Genomic DNA, 24447 nt, shown 5'->3' on the forward strand with positions numbered 1-24447 from the left:
CAAAAAAAAAAAAAAAAAATATATATATATATATATATGTATATATACATATATATATTAATAGAAAGTATGTAAATACCACTTATGTGCTCAGGATTGTTCTTGCCATTTTATGTGTATTGATTCATTTCACAGTTGTAATAGCACTGTGAGGTAAGGTTATTATACCCATTTTAAAAATGAAGAAACTGGGGCACAGACTATAAACTATGTAACTATCCCAAGGTTACATAGGTAGTAAATAATAGAGCTGGTGTTCAAACCTAGGCAATATTTCTCAAAGTCTGTTCTCTTAAAGATTACTTTTATACCGTCTCTCACAAAAAGTAAAAGAAAAATCAAAATATACCATTGATTACAATAAATACAAAAGGGCTTAATACTATTTAAAACAAAAATATTGCCAGACCGAATTTTTAAAACCCCAGTTATATGCTGTTTACAAAAGACACATAAAAAAAATAAGGATAAAAAGTAGAGTAAAAGAATGGATACATGTTTATCACACAAACATTAATGAAAAGAAAGTAAATGTAACTGTATTTTAACAGACAAAATAGAATATAAAGCAAAAAACATTGCTGGAGCTAGAGGGTAACTCCATAATAATCAAATATTTAATTCACCAAGTAGTTGTAAAAATTATCAATTTATATACACTAATAACATAGCCTCAAAATATATAATGCAAAAATTGAGAGAACTTTACAAAGAAATAGAAAAATCCATCATCACAGTGGAAAATTTGACTGTTTCTCTTAGTACCTAATTGATGAAAGCAACCAAAAAAATCTTTAAGGATATGAAGAATTTGAAAAGTACCATGTTATAAACTGATTTGTGTCTCCCTCAAAATTTCCTAACTCCCAGTACCTTATATAATGTGACCATATTTTGAGATAGCGTCTTTAAAAAGGTACTTAAGTTAAAATGAAGTAGAGTGGGCCCAAATCCAATAGTACTGGTGTCCTTATAAGAAGAGATTTGGACACAAAGGAAACACCATGTAAAGTAACAGGAAATGACTAGCTACAAGAAAAGAGATGAGAAGTCTCAGAAGAAACCAATCCAGCTACCTTGATCTCTGACTTCTAACCTTTGCAGCTGTGAAAGAACAAATTTCTGTCATTTAAACTACCCAATCTGTGGTACTTTGCCAGGGCAATCCTAGCAAACTAATGCATACAATAAATTAGCTTTACTTAATAGGCATGTATGGAACAATGAACCTAATAAATGCTGAATATGTTGCTTAGAAGCAATGTGGAACATTTATAAAAACTAAGTTATAGGCTGTACAAGTCTCAAGACATTTCAAAGTATTGGCATCATACTGTTGTTATCCTCTGATCACAGAGCAATCAACCAAGATGCAAACAACAAAAAGGAACCTGGAAAACTCCCACAGGTTAAAAAATACGATACACGTAGACCTAACTTACAGATCAAAGGAAAAGTCATGTTAAAACTAAAAACATATTTAGAACTCTGATGATAAGAACAACATAAGAACGTATGTGTATATGAAGCTAAAGTGTTCCTTATAGGAAAGTTTATACTGTAGTCTTAAATTCTTAATATAAGAACAGAAGAAGGGCTGAAAATTAAAAAGTTAAGTACAAAATTTAAGAAGTTAGAAAATGAACAACAGAATAAGTTGAGAAATAAGAAAGAACAGAAGTTAAGTAGAACAAATATACAAGAGAATCAACAAAACCAAAAGTTGTATATTTGAAAAGACTGATAACATTATAAAATGTTTAAGAGAGAGAGAGAAATGAGAGAGAGAAAATGTTTAAGAGAGAGAGAGAGAGACAGAGAGAGAGAGAGAGAGAAAGCAGAAATGAAGAATATAAGGAATAAAAAATAGAACATTACAGATACTACAGATATGCGAAAGAAAATAGGAGGAAATTTTGAAAAATGAATTTAAAAAATAAAAAAGAAAGCAAACCTGACTGGTCTAAAAACATTAAATAGATTAAGTCAATAGTTTAAAATTTGTACAGTTACACACTAACCCAGGAAGTTCTGCAAAATCCTATAGAAAGAATCCTAATATTACATGAACTTTCCAAGAGAAGTAAAAAGTAAAGGACTACTTCCTAATTTATTTCATGAGGTATAATTTTTCATACAAAACAAGTAAGGAAAGTTTGAGAAAGAAAAATTATAGACCACTTTCACTCATTAACATTGTCACAAGCATCTAAAACAAAATATTAGACAATTAATTTCGTCAAATAATAAAATAGTTAATATATCATGACTGCATTGCGTTTAATCATCTAAGAAAGCCAATTTATAGAATTCATCACATTAACAGATTAAAGGAGAATAATCATGATCATCTCAATTGATTAAAAAAGTATTTGATACAATTTTACCCTTATGATAAAATGATGTTCTAACAAAATAGGAATAGAAGATAACTTTCTTAACCTGCTCAAAAACCTACAACAAATCTAGAATTATGATGCTACCTTGAAAGCACCTTCTCTTTAACATTTTACTGGTAGTCTCAGCAAACACAGAAAGGCAAAAAAGAAAAATTGATAAGGGATGGAAAGGAAGACTCAAAACTGTCACTAATCACAGATGATGTAAACAGTTGTGTAGAAACTCGAAAGAATTTACAGATAATTAGAAATAGTAAGAGTTTAGCAAGTTTCTTGGATTCAAAATCAATGCTTCTATATACCAAATGTATACCCAAAATGTTTCCATATACCAAAAAAGTAGAAAACTTATATATACATATATCATTTATTGATTGATCGTGACTTTAAAAATAAAGTATTCAAGAACAAATATAACCAAAGATATATAAGATACGTTCTTTAGTGAAAGTCATTGAAACCCTAATAAATGGAGAGATATCCCATGTCACACATTAGAAGACTCAAATTCTTTAAGACGTCAATTTTACCTAGTTAATCTGTAGATTCACTGAAATTCTAACCAAGATCCCAAAATGTTTTACTTAAAGAATTTTTGTCAAAGAACTTGACAATACCATCCTATTATGGTTACTATAGTCTTGTACTATAATTTGAAGTCAGGTAATGTGATGGCTCCAGATGTATTCTTTTTGTTTAGGATTGCTTAGTATTGCTTTGTATATTCAGGTTTTTTTTGTTGCTGTTATTCCATATGAATTTTAGAATTGTCTTTTCTGATTCTGTGAAAAATTACATTGGTATTTTGATAAGAATTGCATTGAACCTATAGATTGCTTTAGGCAGTATGATCATTTTCATAATATTGATTCTTCCAGTCCATGAGCATGGGTTGTTTTTTCATTTGTTTGTGTCATCTGTTCTCCTTGTAGAGACTTTTCATTTCTTTGGTTAAGTATATTCCTAGGTATTTTATTTCATTTTTTGCAGCGATTGTAAATAGGATTGAGTCCTTGATTTGAATCTTAGCCTGACCATTATTGATGTATAGCAGTGCTACTGATATTTGCTCATTGATTTTGTAACCTGAGACTTTACTGAATTACCAAATCTAGTGTCTTTTGGTAGAATCATTAGGGTTTTCTAGGTATAAGATTTTATTATTGGCAAATAGAGATAGTATGTCCTCCTCTTTTCCAATTTGGATGCCCTTTATTTCTTTCTCTCGCCTGATTATTCTGGCTTGACTTCCTATAAAAGGAGAAGCATAAACCAATGGAACAGAATAGAGAACCCAGAAAATAAAGCTAAATACCTACAACCAACTTATCTTCAACAAGGCAGACAAAAACATACATTGGGTAAAGGACACCTTATTCAATAAGTAGCACTGGGAAAATTGGATAGTCACACGCAAAAGCATGAAACTGGATCTTATCTCTCACCATATACAAAGATCTACCCAAGATGCATTAAAGGCTTGTGTAAGACCTGAAACCATAAAATTCTAGAAGAAAAAACTTTTCTGGACATTGGCCTAAGCAAATAATTTATAACTAAAATTCCAAAAGCAATGCAACAAAAACTAAAATAAATAAGTGGAACTTAATTAAACTAAAAAGCTTCTGCACAGCAACGTAAATAATCAATAGAGTAGACAGACAACCTACAGAATGAGAGAAAAAATTGTAAGCTATACATCCAACAAAGGAGTAATGTCCAGAATCCACAAGGATCTCAAACAAATCAGAAAAAAAATTAATATACTTAACCAAAGAAGTGAAAGATCTCTACAAGGAGAACTACAAAACACTGATGAAAAAATCATAGATAACATCACAGAAACAAAGAATGGAGTACCACATGTTCTCACTCATAAATGGACCCTGAACATTTACCATAAAACTATAAGAAAGGGATTGGCCATAGTGGGATACTGACAGGGTGGGGATAAGGAGGCATATAACATCAATAAGGGTACCTGATCTCAAACCAGGCAAAGTGGGAACCAAAGGGAGACCCAAACCTTATCTGTGTGATGTCCACTTGTATACCTAATCCTGAATTTTACCCCACATCTTAAAAAATAAATAAATAAAAAAATATATATGTAAATTGTAGATGACACAAACAATTGGAAAAACTCACTGGCTCATGGATTAGAAGAATTAATATTGTGAAAATGATCATACTGCCCAAAGCAATCTATAGTTTCAATAAAATTCTTATCAAAATATCAAAGTAATTTTTCACAGAATCTGAAAAAAACAATTTAAAAGTGAGCAAATGTCATGAACAAATGTCATGAAAGAAAGAATTTTTCAAAATAAGATATACAGATGGCAAACATTTTTTAAAAGTTCAACATTTCTAATCATCAGGGAAATGCAAATTAAAACTACAATATGATACCACCTTACCCCAGTCAGAATGGCTATTATGAAAAAATAAAAATAAATAGACAGTAGATGTTGACACAGATGTGGTGAAAAGGGAATGCTGATATACTGTTTGTAGGAGTGTAAACTAATACAAAACCCCTATGAAAAACAGTCTGGAGATCTCACAAAGAACTAAAAGTAGATCTCTATCACTCAATCCAGTAATTCCACTTGGGTATCTATCCAAAGGAAAATAAGTCATTCGGTAAAAAGGACATCTGCACTCATGTTTATTGCAGTACTATTCATGATCGCAAAGATATGGAATCAACCTAAGTGCCCATCAATGAATGAGTAAATAAAGAAAATGTGGCATGTATGTATATACACACACATACTGTGAAATACTGCTCACACACAAAAAAACAGTATGAAATAGTGGTTTTGTATTAAAAAGGACGAAATAGAACTAGGGTAGAACTGGAGACCATTGTCTTAAGTAATATAACTTAGCCAGGCATGATAGCGCACGCCCGTAGTTCCAGCTACTTGGAAGGCTGAGGCGGAAGGATCACCGGAGCCCAGCAGCTCAAGGCTGTGGCCAGGAGCGGCCACTGCACTCCAGTCTGGGTGACAGAGTGAGACTCCAACTCAAAAAAAAAACTTGACAAAGTTGATTCTAAAATGACATAGATAAGTAGAAACCAAGGATGTGTAACTCTCTTGAAAAACAAGCAAGGAGGATTTGCCGAAACAAATATTAAGAATTGCTATAAATGGGTGTGGTATTGCATACAGTTAGACAAAGTGACCAGTGGACTAGAACAGAAAGTTCAGAAATTGTACATCAAAGCCAAGATTAGAAACCAGTGTGCTGAGACAATTTGTTTTCTATCTGGGAAAAAAAGTAAAATTGAAATCTTACATCATGTAAAACTCAACACTTACATCTGAAAAAGCAAAATTATTAATCCAAATAATATATAGAAGAGCACCTTTATATCCTTGAGATAGGAAAGAATTTCTTAATCAAAATGCAAAAATCTGGCAAGTGTGGTGGCTCACACCTATAATTCAAGCACTTTGGGAGGCCAATGAAGGAGGAGTGCTTGAGTCCAGGAGTTTAAGCCTAGCTAGGCAATATAGCAAGACCTCATCTTTACAAAAATAAAAATAAGGCTGAGGCAGAAATGTCACCTGAACCTAGGAGGTCGAGGCTAGAGTGAACCATGATTGTGCCATTGCACTCCTTCCTGGAAGAGACAGTGAGGCCCTGACTCAAAACAAACAAACAAACAAACAAACAAACAAAAGATTGAAAGTTTGTCTACATCAAAATTAAGAACTTGTGTTCATCGAAAGACACCATAAAGGATGAAATACCAAAACACAGCCTGGGAAAATATATTTGAAACAAACCTAATCGACAGAGAATTAATACCCAGAATATAAAAAGTATCTATAAGGAAAAAGAGGATATAATTAAAAAATCTGCAAAATATCTGAATGGGCACTTCCTAGAAGAAGAAATCAAATGACCAATAAGCATATGAGATGTTCAACCTTAGTAGTGATCAAGGAGATAAAAAATTAGAACCACAATAATATACCATTTCCCACCCATCAGATTGGCACACATTTTCAGTTTGGTAATGCCAAATGTTGGCAAGAATGTGAAGCAACAGGAACTCTCAATAACTGTTAGAGGGAATGTAAATTAATGCAACTGTTTTGCAGAATTACTTAGTGTTATCTGATAAGCTGTAGAAGTGCATACTCTTTGATGAAGGAATTCCACTCTTGTGTATATACTTAGAAAAACCATAGTATTTGTATGCCAGGAAATAGATATATACAAGAACATTCATAGCAGCACTGTTTGTAACAGCAAAAAAGTGGAAACTACTCAAATGTCCCTTAGCAGTCAAAAGGACAAGTAAATCATGGAATGTTCTCCCAGAATATTATAAAACAGTGAAAATAAATGAACAACAACTACAGTGTGAATGAATCTTAGAAAGAAAAGGTTAAGAAGAAAGAAAGAAAGCTGAATAAGTATAATTATTGAGTATAAGTCCATTTATTTAAAGTTCAAAAATATGCAAACCCAAGTGATATACCGCTAGGAATATAAATATAAGGATAGTAACAAATGATTACAAACAATTTAAGATCATTACTTCTGAGGAGGGAAAGGCAAATAAGGAACTCTAAAAGTAATGGTAATATTCTTCTGAGGTAGAAAGTCAGGCCATATTTGTTTGTATCTACAGATAAAAGAGTTAAGCAAATTAATCCCCAAATCTGAACCAGTAACTTACAGATTTGGGGCTTGAAAAGGGATTGTCTGACTCCACAGCCCACTGTCTTACCCCCTAGCAGTATACTACCCTCCAGGTAGCTGGCATCAAAAGCTGATAGACACCTTTTCTGTCCCCATTCTTTGTGAGTATCGATGCCTTGCTTAGGCCTGTGGTATCCTTCACTCTGTGCCATGGGTGAATTTGCAGGGAAAAAAGAAACTTCTACTTTTCTGAAGGAAGGGTATTCAGTTTCTTTCTCTAGTCGAATCTTGATCTATCCTCTCCTCTGTTTTTTAAAAAATTAAGATGAGAGTCACATAACTTAAAATTAGCCATTTAAAAAGTGAACAGTTCGACCTTTGCTTTGGTAAACTCTGGTGTGGCATGTGGCTCTTTGAGCTATGGCCAGAACATGTTCTAGCTTTAGCTCTCTCCTCTACCTTGAGAAGGTGAAACTCCTCTTTTTCTCTCTCCCTCTCTCCAATTTACCTTCTAAATAAACTATATTTTCCAAGCTAAAAAATAAATAAATAAAAATAAAAGTGAACAATTAATTGAGTGCATCTCGAATGCACTAAATGTATGATTCACCACTTCTATCTAGTTGCAAAACATTTTTATTATCCCAAGAGGAAACCCAGTACTCATTGGACCGTTGTTCCCTATCCACCCTTCTCCCCCAGGCCCTGGCAACTACCAATCTACTTCCTGCCCTCTATAGACTTCCCCATTCTGAATATTTCATATAAATGGAATCATACAATATGTGTCCTTTTGTGTCTGACTTCTTTCACTTAGCATAATATTCCTAGCTTCATCCACACTGTAGCATCTGCATGTATCAGGACTTTATTCCTTTCTGCGGCTGAATGACATATCATCTCTCTTCTACTTTTTTGCATTTTTCTCCACAGAGCCTCTCGACTTCATTCCTCCTTTTCCTAGTCAATCCTTTCATTCTTTTGCTTCTCTAGCAAACTCTTGGGGATTTCAACTGCTTCCATTTATCACCTTTCATTTTGATGGTTTGATCCCTTGGCTGAGCATATCTCAGTTGGGTTTCTTTACAAAGATCGTCTTTGCACAACTTCTGCTTCATTCAATGACTTCATAAAATTGCTCAGTAGAACAGCCCAAAATGACTCCCACTGCCTTGTCTAACACATTCACATCTTATCCACAAGGATATCAGAGTGGCTGTGCCAAATCTTTTGTCCCTTCTAGAGTGCTTCATCTTCATAATCCTCTATCCCGAATTCCTTATTCTTTACATCTTCTGCTTTAAATGTCACTTCCTAGGGAATCTGTCCTCAACCTGCATCCAGGTCAGACCCCCTGGTGTTCACTTTTACAGCCCTGAGCTTCTCCTTTGGCAGGTTTATTGTACCTGCATATTAACTCTCCTTTGCTAGAGTGTAAGGTCCTAGATCCCAAGAACCACGTCTTCCCCCCCCCCAGCCCCTAGTATAGTATCAGGCAAATATTAAGTGCTCAATAAACATTTGCTGTTGGAAGACTATCTCAATAAACCTGTCCAGTAAATTTTTGTTCAAACCTTGGCAGCCAAATATCAAAGGAACTTTGAGCTGCTTTTTCAGGGAGCATTCTAAGCTGACTTACCTGTCCTACTGACTTGAGGCTTTGATGATGCTTGCTTGATATTTTCATAAAGAAGAAGCAAATGGTTTGGATTAGTTGCAAGCATTATTTTCTATGTATTATTTTTAGAAATTAGTTCTTTTGACTGGGGGAAGGGATAGGAAGAAAAATGAGTAGGGAGTGGCAAAAAAGAGGAAGGATGAATTTGAATCTCTTCCTTGGTGCCCTTTTCCTGGGCAGCAAGATATGATGAATGCTGATGTAATAGATGTCTCAATATCTTGGCCAAGAGTGGAAGCCTAATTACAAGCCATATGGCCTCTTCATCTCAGTGGTTGTGAATGGATTTGGGTTTTATCCAGGTGAATGGCAAGAATAGTTAAGCAGTCAACAGATTTTTCTGAACACAGAATCTCACACTTTTTGGATCCAAGGTCATCACTATTTATTCTCCCTCTTTCAAAAACAATGGGGTAATCATGACTCCATAAAAACGTTTTTAGGGTCTAGCTGGGAATTTTGGCTGGATTTCATTCTATGGTCTTCAGCTTTGAAAAACAAACTGAATTTAGCTCTTGTGTTTGTGATTTACTTTGCCAGGGTGTTTGGAGGTAACTGGTTCCAATTTGGGCTCTTATACACACACACACACACACACACACACACACACACACACACACACCACTGCATACACATACATTGTCCCATGAAACAAGATTTTATTGCACAATGGTTTCTATAAAGGCCTCTTAGCTGGTCAAATTCTGATTTCATTGTGGCCTTCAGCCACTAGAAGAAAATAGGGTCTAAATAAGCTTGTTTTAAATACAAGACTCAAAATTTCAAAAAGTAGAACTTCTAACTTGTGAACATACAAAAGTAAGGAAAATAACCTGGTATTCATTACTTCTTATCTTTGAAGTTTCAAATTTTCCAAAACAACAAAAAAGGGGAAGTGATCCCCCAAGACACTATCTCTTTTCCATTTACTCTTGATTGATTCATAAGAACAATAGACTCTTACTGTGTTCCTAGGATCCTACTAGAAGTATATTTCTATTTTGAGAAAGAGATGGGAATCTGTTTACAAGTTCTGTACATGCCAGTGAATATTGAAGATGCTACTGTTTGAGCTTCCTCTAATCTAATTCTTAAAGGTAGAAGCTGAGTATGTTATTTGATATAGTTGAAATGGACATAAAAACCCAAACAAATTTCTTCCCTCTGGTACCAGATCCCACCCTGTACCACCACTACTGAGCAGAGACTGGTACCATGTTGCACCATTGAAAGGTATGTTAGACTTTAGGGTCAATGGGGCAGGCATGTTTGAAATATGCACATAATAACAAGTGTTCATGAAAAAGCCATAGATATAAGATTAGAATTGTTAAAACTGTCTTGAGGTAGGTGAAAAATATTTCTAATGGTTTCTTCTTAAGTCAATGGGTAGAAAGAGATTTCATATTTCAAACTTGGATTTTCATGACTTAAGAAATACTTAGTATGTCTTATAGCATGTTCTTAAAAGTAAAATTTGAGGCCTTTATTCACTCAATATTAATCATAAATGTATTCTTCTAGTTAACCCATGCTCTTTCCTCTTATTTGTTAGTCTAGTAAAGTATAAGAAGACAAAGTGTTAAGGAGCTATTACTATTACTTTTATTCTGGAGGGAGGATTGCCTCACGTTAGTTTTATAAACTTTGTATTTTAGCATTTCTGGATTTTAAAAAAACAGAGACAATAATAGAAGAAAGAATTGCTCATCATACTATCTTAAAATCAGTGCTCATGTATAAAAAATAAATTTTCAGTTGCAGTCTTTATGTACTGACCAAATCTCCAAGCACAGTATAATCTATAGCATAGCATTTGGATGAATTTATATTTAGCACTGGTTCCACTCACTCTTCCTCACCCCACCCCTTCTCACCTCAGTTAACTTCTCTTTTCCCTAAAAGCAGAGAATTATGCTCTGGAGGCATTTTGTTTTATTCCTTGCCAGTGAGTATGATTCCTCTGTTTTTTAAAACATCCTTATCTAATATAGATTTTAAAATATAAATGTAAAGGTAGACAGTAGGTCCTTCAAGGAAAAATTTCTGCTGACATAGGTTATCAAGCTTGAAATCCAGATTTACAGTTCATACAGGCTATATAATTTGTAAAACCCAGTGCAAAGTGAAAATGTGATATTCCTTATTCAAAAATTAAAAATTTTAAAACAGTGACAACAGAGACATAGACAGAGACAGCAGTGTAGAAATCCTAGCCAGTGCAATAAGTCAAGAAAAAGAAACAAAAGGCAAACAAATTGGAATGGAAGAAATAAAACTGTATGTATTTGCAGATGACATAATTGTCTACGTAGAAAATCCCAAAGAATTTATACACACACACACACACACAAAATCAAAACTACTACATGAGCTTAGTAAATACACAGTATACAGATTTAATACACAAAAATAATTATAAATATTTGCATTCACTGGAATGCTAGAAACAAAATTTAAAACCGATGTCATTTATGATAGCTCCCTACAAAATGAAATACTTAGGTATCCATTTAGCAAAACATACCAGCTCTGTGTACTGAAAACTACAAAATGCTCAAGAAAGAAATAAAATGAGACCTAGATAAGTGGAGACACATACTGTGTTGATGGATTGCAATATTCAACATAGTAATGATATCAGTTGTTTCCAGATTGGTCTACAAATTCAATGCTATTCCAATAAAAATGCTGGAAGGATATTTCTGTAGATGTAGACAACCTGACTCTCAAATTTATATAGACAGGCAAAGATACTACAATAGCCAAAACAATTTTGAGGGAAAAAAATGAATTGGAAAAATCAGACTACATGATCTTAAGACTCAATTTAAAACTATAGACAACAGGACATTGTGGGATTAGTGAAGGGACACATAGAAAATGGAACAGAATAGAGAGTATAGGAATAGAATAGAAATATGACTAATGGATTTTTGACAAAAGTGCAAAGACAACTCAATGTAAAAAAGATAATCTTTTCAATAAATGGGATGGAAATAATTAGATTCCATATGCCAAAAAAAATTCTGAACCTAAAGCTCACACCTTACATAAAAAATTAACTCAAAATGATCATAGATCTAAATGTCAAGCATAAAACTATAAAACTTTTAGAAAACATTAGAGAAAATCATGACATAAGTTAGTTAATAGTTCTTAGACATAACATCAAAAGCACAATCCATTAAAAATGATAAATTTGACTTTAACAAAAAATTTTCTCAGCAGAGAAGCAGGAAAAAACCATAATATATGGATATGATAACATTTTTAAAATAAAATTTTATAAATACTTACAGAAAAATTTTAAGAAGTGTTATGATGTCTTTGTGGAGCTGGAGTGGATTGTAGAGTTACCTTTCACTCCATACCTTCCTGTAGTGGTTGAATTTTTATAGGCATCTCTTATTTGCAAACAAGGTCCCAAACCTCCCCACCACAGGCAGCTATTAAATGAGCTGTCTGCTAAAAAAAGCTGTAGGGAAGTGAGGGTTGATTCCTTGGATTCCTTCCAACTCTAAAATCCTAGGTTTTTACAATTAGATCAGACATAAGAATTAAAGATCTCCCAAGTGAGAAAATGTTTGTCATTTTCTATTTAATTTCAGAATCACTAAGATAAAATTCTCTTGCTGACGGGACATGAAGGTCCAGGCTAAAGGTGGCGTCATACAATACAAATGTGTCCAATGGACTCTAATCCTGGGAGTGTCTGTGGTACAGGAGCAACGAGGTTTGAAATGTACAGAGTCAAAGGTGGTCTGTGGAAAATTCTTGCAAGTCTTACATCTTCTATATGAAGTAAACTAGATCGGAGTTTTCCTGAATTTGACAATTCCTAGATATTTAGACAATATTATCAACAATGAATTGTAAAACTGAAAGAAACTTTTCTAATTCATCAGCAATAAAATTTTGTTAATTAGATGTGCTAGAGGAAAGACAATTATTTTTCTATTCATCTTGTAAAAATAATATCAAAAATTATTGTTATATGAGGGGGCAAATAATATGAGGAGAGGAGTTTTACAGAGGTGTGCCAGGTAGTTAATTAAACAATTGCTGTTTTTCTAGATATTGTGATATTTATGCTATTTGTCAGTTGTTAAGTTTTGTTGTTTGTTGTGGTTTCTTTTTCTCATTCTAAATAAACATTTATTTTCAGACCTAATTTTGTGTTCTTTTTCTTAAAGAAGGCTACCCAGATTTCAGAACCCACAACAACTGAACTATATCTGCATAGGAGCTTTTAAATATTTAAAAACAAGATAAAGCTTTTCCCTTTGGTTAAGGATTCTTAATATCATAGTCAAATGTGATCATGCTTTACTTCATCTAGAATCCGACCTCTGAAATGGAATTGGTAGCCCTGGGGTGTCAGAACTGAGAACAGTGAGAGGCGCATAGATTCATCACCAATCACCCAGCAGGAAGGAAACCTGGGTGGAATCTGGCACCTAGTATGAATTTCTGTTCCAGAAAAGAAATCTTCCACAAAGAAGGTCTATTGAAATGACCTGGTAGAACTTTTATCTAATTTAAAACAGGAAACCCTGAGAAGTTTTTCAGAGAAGTGTGAAACACTGGATATGGGATGCCTGGGTTCAATTCACCCAGGTTTTCTCACCATAAAGGAAAAGTTAAGATAGGTCAACAGAGTGGATAATGATGATAATACTGTCTTTTCTCAATATTCCTTCCTGTCCTCTAAGTTCTGGGCTGGATTGATGGATGTTATGGGAGATCTTATGGTCAATGGGGACAGCTTCTAACACGATCTTATGGTAGTTTATCTCCCTCACAAGAGTAGATGGGATTAATACCCTGGGATAATCATTTGTAAGCAAGGTGTGCCAATGTCACTGGCCCTTTCCAGAGAGAAGGACTTTATGTGCATAGCTCACTCCTTACTCACTTTTTTTTTTTTTTGAGTTGGAGTCTCGCTCTGTCACCCAGACTGGAGTGCAGCGGCAGCTCCTGGCCACTGCAGCCTCAACCTGCTGGGCTCCGGCAATACTTCCGCCTCAGGCTTCCGAGTAGCCAGAATTACAGGTGCGCGCTACCACGCCCAGCTAATTTTTGATTTACTGCAGAGATGAAGTCTCACCAAGTTGCCCAGGCGGGTCTCAAACCAGTGGGCTCAGGCAATCCACTCACCTCCGCCTCCAAGGCGCGGAATTACAGGCTGAGCCACCAAGCCCGGCTTCCTTACTCATTTAGTAGTAATCTTGTGTGACTGCTCTTTTAGGTATACATGCCTCCCATTAAAAGATTAACTTGTCCTTTTATATCACAAATAAAGCAAAAATAAAATTATAATTGTCTTTCACCACGGGCTCACAGTTTGGCTCCAAGGGTACCAATAAAAAGTGGTTAGAACACCCCATCTGTTAGTGGAACTGGCCACCTACTGGTCCCCACAGCAAAGGATCACAGGTTGCAAAAAGGGCTCTTCTGTCCTGAGTTCCCAATCCTGAGTCTGGAGATCAGTACAAGTCACAAAATTGAAGACTTCTTCCTTTGAGCTGGAGTCAGTGTGGGCAATAACTGGATATGACTTAGTACCATATTTGATAGGGAATAAAAGGTATACGGAAGTCTTTCAACAGCCTCTTGTGCTTGACATTTCTGTTTCAGTGTGATCAAAAGGATCAGAGTACAAAACAGTCCAGGGAAGATAACCATTTCTAATTTCAGCAGGTCTAAAAACAATGAGTTTTTAGAATTATCTAGTAATTCTTTTATTTGGCTGTCTTTTGGGAAATTTAGTGATAAAATCTGTAATCCAGAATAATAACACATTCCACAGAAGAGAATAACAGCAGGTTTATGTTGCGAGACTGAGCAGGACAATGGCAGGTCTGATCCCAGCTTGTTTAGACAAAGGCATTTCCCAGAGAACATAATGTATTCCTGGTGCTGGGAATTCTGTGAGATCTTATCTTTCTTTGAATTTTTTCTTTTCCATTTATGAATAGAATGAACTTGAAGAACTAGCAATACATCATGGCCATCCGTACACATAGACATATGGAGGTGTTTTTCAGCAAAGCAAACAGTCTCTTTCATGATGCTGGTTTGAAGCTATCCTGAAAGAAGCTACATTTCAGGAGGAAAAGGATCCCTCTCCTCTAATTTTACCCAAATTCATTATTGAGTCATCAAAAAGAAAAAAAGTCAAGGGCTGGTAACTTTTCTTGATGTTCTCTTCCTTCTATTTTAATAGAGATGCTAAAAGAACAAGCTGAAATGATTTTCTAAGATAAACTCTGCTTTGGTTCTCCTACCCTGGAAACTCTCACCCAACCCTCCCTGAACCCAGAGCTCACTTTCTTGTAATGAGATCGTGAATTGAATTGATTTGACCGTTGGATCTTTTCCACTTTAATGATAGCTGCCCCTGTGGGAACTGGTGGTTGGTCAAGGCTATGAATGGACACCCACTACCTCTGCTCTCATCTTACCCCACCTTTTTCCATGTCGGACTTGATCTGCTCCTCAAGATCTTCTGGGGACATGAAGCAGTCCTCTTCTCTCATCGATGACTTGGGCCGGCAGTGTCCACAGCAGCAGTTGCAGCAGCAACACAGGCAGCAGCAAAAATAGCAACCCGTCAAGAGGCCAAAGATGACAAACAGAGTCTAGGGGAAACAGAGGCAAAGCAAAATGGAAGTGAGGGGTGGTGGAGTGAAGGGTGGTGGGGTGAGGGGAGACCCCCAGAAATCAAGTCTGAGACCATGTACCCCTAGAGACCTGAAGACGTCACAGTTCACCCCCCACAACCTTACTTTAAGAACTACTTTTTTAAGTTTCCTTGGCAACCAATTTCCTCAGAAAGTTTTGTCTAACAAGTTTGACCCAGAGGAAATGACTTGTAGCCAAAGTCATAAAGTATGGCATTTTATTCTGTATTCTTAAGCTATACTGTGGAAAGCAGAGCAAAACAAAAACCAAACAAACCAGCAAAGCCTCCACAGGTCAAATGAGCCAGCCGAGCCACACTGCCCAAGGGAACTGAGTCATTCTCACCAAAGAAGAGCTATGTGATATCTCCCCCTCGTACCCGCACATTGCAATTAGTCACCAAGTCCTGCAGAGTCTCTCTCCTCGAGATCTCTTGCATCCTTCCCCACGTCTCCATCCTGGCCAGAGTGCTTTAGAATAGACCTTCATTATCTCTGGTCTGCACATGTCAGCAACCTCCCAGCTGGCCTCCCCACCTCCCTTCTTGCCTTTCTCGAATCCATCCCGTGCATTGCCGATGGAGTGAACTTTCTGAGATACATGTTCTCATGAACCCATGTAGCAGCCCTTCTGCATCACAGATATAGCCAAGCGCCTTATTATGGTGATCTGGCCTCTGCCAATAACCCTCCCCAGCACAGCCTTGTTCTTACTCTTTCCCGCCTTACAGCTTTGTTCTTCCTGTACAGTCATCTTCCTAGACGTCCCCTTCCCATTTTCCAGTCACCTGGTGTGTAAGACTCATCTCAAGGTCTCCTCCTATGTATGATGTCTTTCCTGATTCTGCCCCCAAACAATTTCTCTTTTCCTTGTGCCCCAAGTGTACTGCATAAAAACTACTTTGATGCTTTTATTTTTTTAAATGTCTACTTTTAGAGCATTGATCAGTTTTTAGGTGTGTGTCATGGTATTAGATCGTGAGCTTCTTGCAGGCTGGCACTATCTGTTAGTCATCTTTCAGCTTCTCCTACCTGAGAATTTAGTACTTGGCGTGTGGCAGACACTTGTAAAGATACCTGCTGAATCAATGAATGTAACAAGTAATAAATAAATAATTTGCTCCACCTGGTGAGCAACAGCAGAATTTCCCCACAAACATAAAAGGTTTGCCCACTAAGTTTGTCATAGCGAAAGGTAAAAAGAAATGCTCTCAACGTTTCCAATTTGAAGTTATGAGGTCCATTTTTGTGAACTGAGTAAAATCAATTTGTGATTTTAAATAGAAAGAATGTGGTTTATACAGCTTTAATTGAAATGCAGATTTTATTGAATTAAGGGAGCATGGGTCATAAAGAGGACCCCTGTGCCTCTTCCGTAACTTAAGGTGGAAATCTTTCATGTTGACGACCCTCACCTGCCCCATTCCTGCTTTCTAGCCCAGGACTCCATCTCTCTGACTCTGGCCCCAGGTGAGGAGGTAGCCTCTGGGGACTTGGAGTGGGGCAGCTTTAGTCACAGTCTCACATATTTTACCTCTTTGCTATGAAACTTTATAGTGTGTAAGTTACTCTGAAGACAACTGCAACACCCTCTTCTTCACCAACTGCCTCCAAGACCCTCCTGTGCAGTGTTCTTGAGCCACTGCCCCAAGAAGCTCCTTTTTTCTCTAGCTACTTTGCCCTTTTTGTTTTTATTGTGGATACTATGTAATTTCCATATTATTCTCATCTCTGTAAATATTTTTACCATTCCTATACTGTTTTGTCCTTTAATTATTCCAATTAGATTGTTAGCCCTTTCGCAGGAAATAGCATTGCCTTATCCCTTATAGTGCTTAGCAAGGTATGGCACAAATAAGTGTCCAATGTTTTTATAAATACGTATATTTGACGGCACATTGATTCATTCATGTACTGTATATTTAATACATGCTATACGTAGGGTCACTCTGATGGACACTGTGCAATTGGGCTTTGGCACAAGCAGAAAAAGAAAGGCATATTTTTGTGGTCTTAATTTTAAAGAGCCACATTAGGAATTTTTTTTTAATAACTCTCGCACTTCTGGACAAATTCTGCTCTTCTATATGAATTTTGATCAATTTCATCAACTTCCTGGGCAAGGAAAACTATTCTCATTTTTATGCAGGCTGGCCCCAATATGTAATCGGGTACACATGTATAATTATCTGGACCTGCAGATGTATCTGCTCATGGAAAGAGTGTTATGCTCATGCAAGCCCACGAAAGCCCATATTGTCACATGAATGTTCAATCTATTGTCATAAATGACATTGTCAGTATGTACACTCTAATTCCAAGTCCCAAATCTGCTCCACAGAAACTTGTCCTCCTCCCAAGTCTTCAACAAGAGAAAAAGAGATTTCCATAAGAATCCCAGGTATCCCGGAGGGGGGAAAAAAGCAGATCTGGGAATTGGAGTAGGCAAATGAGGCTTTAGGTTGCAGACACTTTCTGCATGCCTAAGCACAAAAACATATTCTCTCTCTTCCTGCATATATGAAGGGGACCCCTCAATCGAAATTTATTTATAAAAATTGTGCATTTATTCTTGCATGTTTAAACTTTAGTCACCTTCAAAGTACTCTCCGTTTGATGCAATACACCTATTGAGATACTTTTTCCACTATTTAAAAGGCTTTTAGTGCTACTGCTGGTTTTCTTTTTTTTTTTCTTTTTTTTTCTTTGTTTCACCTCTTCCACACTGGCAAAACATTTCCCTTTGAGGAATTTTTTCAACCGGAGAAACAAACAAAAGCAAGACACTCAGGTGAGATCAGGTGAATGGGGAGGGTGGAGCACAGGGGGTCATGCTGTTTTTGGTCCAAAACTGCTGAACATTCAGTGTGGTGTGGTGCCTTCATAAATCACCCATCATGAAATGGGCAATTTCATGGAAAGAATCTCCAAAAAATTCACTGAAGCTGAATTCAGCCTCTTACAACAATACTATTAATATTTGGTACACTGATGCCGATGGGTTTCTAGAACACTTATCTAGCGGGGGAAGCCTGTACTACAACAAGGGCTCTTTTCTGGGTTTTTTGGCGGGTCTCCCCTCATATAAAACTCAATTTTGCAAGATTTAGTGGAAGAAAATAGCAATCAAAATACTACTGAGCCTGAAACTTGCCTTTTTGGAGATTTAATAATAATAACTGCTATAAATTAGAACTTAATACGAGTATGAACTGTTCACAAAAGATGCTGATGGACTGTATATGGCCCATATGCAAATATTTTCATCAAAAGATAAGGATATTAAAATTTGCAAATAAAAACCATTACCAAGCACATATATATTAGAGATTCTTAGGAAGTCAAACAAAATTTACTGTACAAAAGTCAATTCCAATTACACTAAGTCCTTATGAATGTTGCCTTTTTCTTGACCAGATATCCATTTTGCTCCCTGTTCCCTCCTATCCTTCTCTCCAACTTCCTGTCCTCTGCTACTTAATCCTCACCTTTTCCCCTTCATTTTCTTCTCCTCTACCTCACAGCAGGCTCTGTGTGAGGCTCTGACATAATTATCACTCATGCTCCCCAGTATTGTGTTTGCTGATGGAGCCTATACCATAGATAGTGAAGTACATGGCTAAATTTATCCTAAAATCATTTATTAAGTAGTTGTCACACTAATAAGTTATTTTTGGTTTTGAGTAATGAGTCAGTTTTTAATTAGTCATTGTGAAAGGGGAGGAGGCAGTCAGAATTAACCTGAAGTTCCAAATTCCAATATAATTAATGTCTAGGAGTATTATGTCATGCTGTATTTTATAATTATTTGATGAGCTAAAACAAAAATGATCCTAAACAGCCTTCAGTAGTAGCAACATCTCCTTTTATTTACAAGAGTTTGTTAATAGTAAGGTTAGATTTTCTTTGAGATGAAGCCTAAGAGAATAAATAACACTGTGGTCTACCAGGAAATTGTTTTTGAAGGCAAAAAAAAATCAGATTCACCTTAGCCCACCAGCTTGACAGCATGAAGTAGGTGTTAACATTCTCATCTCCAAATTGCTCAGCCACATAGAGTCCCAATGATCCGTACTTGTCATATATGGTTCTCTTTGAGATGTCAGTAAGTATTGTGTGGGCGTTGTTAATTTCTTTAAACTTTTCAGCAGCAGCTGGATCATCTGGATTCTTGTCTGGATGGTGTTTCAGGGCCAATTTTCTTTTAAAGATAAAATAAAAACGAGGAAAGTGTTATTTGACAAGAATTAATGATGACATTTTAGAAGGGCATTGCTCATTTTATATCCTTTATTCATGCAAATACTATGAAATAAGTTTCACACTAGTGGCAGTTAGGTAACTAATTTCCATTAAAGGATGCCTTGTTTCTAATGTGCAGGCACAATCGTATTATTTCTCCCCCAAAGGATTTCTCAATAGCTGCATAGTTGTTGAACATGACACATTTTGTTGTTGGCAAATATGAGGGGGTCCCCCAAATGAAATCTATTTATTAAAAAAAGTGTATTTATTCTTCAATGTTTACGCTTCAGTCGCCTTCAAAATACTCTCCATTTGATGCGATACACCTATGGAAACAGTTTTTCCACTACTCAAAACAGTTTAGAACTCATCAATTTTAATGCCTTGGGTGTTTCTGCTATTTTTTGTTTCACCTCTTTCACATTGACAAAACGTTTCCCTTTGAGGCCTTTTTTCATGGGAGGGTGGGAGTCAGTCACTCGGGACGAGATTGGTGAATAGGGAGAGTGGGGCATGGGGATCATGCTATTTTGGGTCAAAAACTGCTGAACACTCAGCACAGTGTGGGCAGGTACATTGTTATGGTGGATGAACCAGTTACCTGTTTGTCACATCTCGGGAGTTTTCTTCCAGATAAAAACTTTGGTTGATCGTTTGATCTAGAGAGGGGCCCACCCTCTGAAAGAAAACACTAGGGTTTTTTGGGTCCCCCCTCATACCTGAAAGTTTCTCTTTACCTGAAAAACTGATCAGTGAGGCCTTTAAGGGTTCCAGCAACAGGACCAGTTTACACCAAAATTCCATTTAGAACCAGAAGAACGTTCCAGAATTAACAGAACTTCACATCACATATTCTAAAAGTTTAACTCAGCCATCGAAAAGGTCCTTAATTTGAACAAACTCTCTTGAACAAATATTTTGACCCCCTCACAAATCTCCCACAATTCTCCTTGGTTTTTTTGAACAAGTACTGTACTTCCTTTGTATTCAAATGTATTCTCTTTCCAAATAGGTCTTTCCACTCAAATAATCTATAGAAATTTACTTGTGAGTGTAAGGCCCTTTTCTCCTCTTCTGATCAGAATCATAAAGCAGTTCCTGAGGGATGTGGTTATGTGCCCTGTCTGGGGCAGGAGATGGTGGTGGTGGGTGGGATTTGTGAGTGTTCTTTATTTTTCAGTTATACACACGTATAAAAGGGAACCTATACAATGAATACAAAAACTCAGCTGTAGTGATTCCTGACTGGTGGCCGTTTTTCTCATTTCCTCTTACAGACAGATATAAATAATGATTAAAATCATGTTCAAAACTGAGTCTATGCTATTTTCTCCACTAAGAAGTCAATTAATGTTATGACTGTCACCTGACTCATTTTCTCTGTACTGTGCCTATCATCAGTAGTATATGAGGAATACACCTTAAGTTTTTGTTTATTGTATTGGTTTGGGTCAAATCGCTTCATTTTAAAACAGTAACGAAAGTCTAGAAGTAAAGAAGAAAAGTAAACAATACGTTATAAATCAATCTTCATGATAAACTGAGCATATGTTAGGATTAAAGTATTATTGATTAGGAATTAGGTGAATATTTAAGCAGCTTGGCATTAGGATGCTTAAAAAGTTCAAAAATATTTAAAAGCATAAATCATGATGGATAATTCATGCTAAGAATAAGATTAAATAAGAAAACAATGATGACTCATTTTAAATTTATTTAACCAAAACATTCTTCATCTTTTTTGAAAGATATTTGGAGTATTTATAGATTCTTATAGTTGAGACCATTTTTCTACATACAGAATTTATAATAAAATCTGTTGCTAATAGCACAAAATGCCTCTTATGTCATTTTAAAACTTTTATGTTTACTATATTATAAGCATGCTATAAATATTAATTCATTAATCCTCACAACAACTCTATGGGACAGATATAATTATCTTATTTACTGATGAGGAAGTGTAGACACTGAGAAGTTAGATAACTCACCCAATATCACATAGCTATTCATTAAAGCCAGGCTTCGAACACAGGTATGTCGATCCTGACCACATGCTCTTTTTTTTTTTTTTTTTTGAGTTGTAATCTCACTCTGTCGCCCAGACTGGAGTGCGGTGGCCCAACCTCGACCTGCTGGGCTCTGACGATCCTTCTGCCTCAACCTTCCAAGCAGCTGGAACTACAGGCGCGCGCTACCACACCCGGCTCATTTTTGGTTTTTCTTGTAGAGGTGAGGTCTCGCCAAGTTGTCCAGGTGGGTCTCGAACCCAGGGGCTCAGGAAATCCACTCACCTGGGCCTCCCAAAGAGCTGGGATTACAGGCTGAGCCACCGAGCCCGGCCCTGACTACATGCTCTTAACCACCACTATGTTGCCTCTTTTATTTATATTTTTAAATTTCAAAAGTTAGGCACATAGAATGCTTAGTAGGAATTTTAAGGTCATTGACCTTAGTCTAGGTGATGTGGGAAACCATCAGAATGTTTTGAGAAGTGTGACATGATCAGAACGTAGTTAAAGAAGGATCACTTAGTCTTAGAGAGGACAAAGGCAAAAGTGGGGAGACTTGTAGTGATCCAGGCAAAAATTCATGATGATTTGGACAAATGCAGTAGTGGAGGATACAATGAGAAGTGATTGGATTCTGAAGCTATTTTTAGGAATCACTGATAGATTGGTTATGGGGTGGGAGGGAAAAAGAAAAATCAGGCTGTTATTAAAGTTTTGGCCTGAGTAACTGAAAGTTTGGAGTTTCTATTTAAAGAGATAGTAAGACATACATATTTGTAGTGGGGGGTATTTTGTTAGGGTTCAGGAGTTCTATTCTGGACACCTTTGTGTTGCCTATTAGACTTCTAGGTGTAGAGGGAAATAGAAATGAATCTGGAGTTCAGGCAAGAACTACTGCAGATGTACATTTGGGAGTTCTCAACAGGAAGATGATGGTATTTAGAACCATGGAACCCAAAGAGATTCCCAGAAGAGTAGGTCTCCAAGAAGTATAAGAACTGAGCTTTGGAAAGGGAAAACCAGAAAAGGAGATTGGTATAGAGACCCACTAATGTACAGCCTCTAGAGAAGGTCATGGCAAGGTTCAAGTGCTCCTGTACATTCCTGAACAATATTCCCGAGAGCTAATAAAAGGTGTATTTCCCTTTATCTCCTATGCACTCCCAATAAGTAGCTGCAGGTGATTCTTGACTTCCCTGTAGTCTATGCCCCATCAACTGAAAGATGCAAATCTCTATTTACTCCATTTTTCTGAGTGGTTATAAGTTTGAATAATATAGTATCAATGTAATCATAAGCCTTGTGATTTGTATAACTTTTGTGTGATGTATGATGTCTTAGGCCTTGAAAACTCCCTTTACTCTATGGCAAGCTTGATTAACACTTCTGCTGGACCCTACTGATAAAAGCTATGAGATACCTCTGATACCTGGCACCAGAAAGTCTGGACCGAAAAATGTCACTATTGATAATTGTGGCTGAAACTCAAGTTCTATAACCACGCTCTGCTGGTCACATGGCTAATGTATAGGTACTAACAACCCTGGACTTATAAAAGTGAACTGTAAAAGCCTGGAGGGTGATCAGAACCATTTTAGAAAGGCCTCGAGTCTGGCTCTGCTCCCTGGATTCAAACTCAGAAATGAACTTCTTTCTACCAGTTCCCTGCCCCTTTCATTCATTGGTATTAAGGAGCCGAGCATCACTCAGACTATCATAAGACTCAGAGAGAAAGGCCAATGATACAGAGGGAAAAATTTAGTGAGTGTGGGGTCTAGGGATCCAAGTAAAGAAGGAGGGTGATCATCTATGGCAAATGCTGCTAACAGGTCATGTAAGAGAAGCACTAAGAACTGACCGTTGGATTTAGAGATGAAAATCCTCAGTGGTCTCCTCACATACACACATATGCACACACAAATAATTATAAGTGTCTTTATATAGGGAAAGATAAAGCAGAAAAATATGCAAAAAAGAAATAAGAAAATGGAAAGTTGTAGCCAAAATGAACAGTATTTAGCCGGGCTTGGTAGCTCAGCCTGTAATCCTGCAATTTGGGAGGCTAAGGTGAGTGAAATGCCTGAGCCTGCGGGTTCGAGACCCGCCTGGGCAACTCGGCGAGACCTCATCTCTATAATAAATCAAAAAATTAGCAGGGCGTGGTAGCGCGTGCCTGTAATTCCGGCTACTCAGAAGGCTGAGGCAGAAGGATCGCCTGAGCCCAGCAGGTCAAGGCTGCAGTAGCCGGGAGTGGCCACTGCACTCCAATCTGGGTGACAGAGTGAGACTCTCACTCAAAAAAAAAACAAACCCAACAAAAAACAGTGTTTATAGCTGCACATTGAGTTTACAGATTTAACTTTAGGGTTTTTTTGTTAAACTAAAATTTAGTTTTAGTTAACTATGCTTAAACTTAAAACTTAGTTTTTTGTAAAACTGTTTTAGCTTTGTTATTAAAACATATTAAGTTATTAAATACATATTACTTGTGTGGTCCTTTCCCCTAAGCATTTTAAAGTTCTAGTCACAGATTTTGTTCTCTTTGAAGAGCTGAAAGTTCAGAATTTGTTCCCTTAAAAGACAGATTACCAAATTGAAGAAAGGAGGATGGGTAGAGGAAGAAAGAAAGAAAACTACTCCTCAGATTGCTACAATGCTGCAATCATCATAAAGAAAAAACCTCAAATGGATCCTATTAGTTTTTATTTTTATTTATTTATTTATTTATTTTTTGAGTTGGAGTCTCACTCTGTCGCCCAGAC

The 24447-nt window shown here is 36.5% G+C and overlaps 1 protein-coding gene across 1 annotated transcript in view; it reads right to left on the bottom strand.

The window, feature by feature from the left end:
• The window catches only part of DNAJC5B (DnaJ heat shock protein family (Hsp40) member C5 beta), a 63117-nt gene that overhangs the window by 2677 nt on the left and 35993 nt on the right, over positions 1–24447 (bottom strand). Inside the window, exons 2-3 of the mRNA XM_008068574.1 lie at positions 19416–19629; positions 15215–15386 (exon numbers count right to left, since the gene is read on the bottom strand). Of these exons, the coding sequence (XP_008066765.1) occupies positions 15215–15386; positions 19416–19629 (386 nt within the window). The remainder of the gene's footprint in view (positions 1–15214; positions 15387–19415; positions 19630–24447) is intronic.

This window comes from Carlito syrichta, unplaced genomic scaffold (genome assembly GCF_000164805.1).
Source record: "Carlito syrichta isolate Samal-C Ts95f unplaced genomic scaffold, Tarsius_syrichta-2.0.1 Scaffold109629, whole genome shotgun sequence".
NCBI classification, from domain to species: domain Eukaryota; kingdom Metazoa; phylum Chordata; class Mammalia; order Primates; family Tarsiidae; genus Carlito; species Carlito syrichta.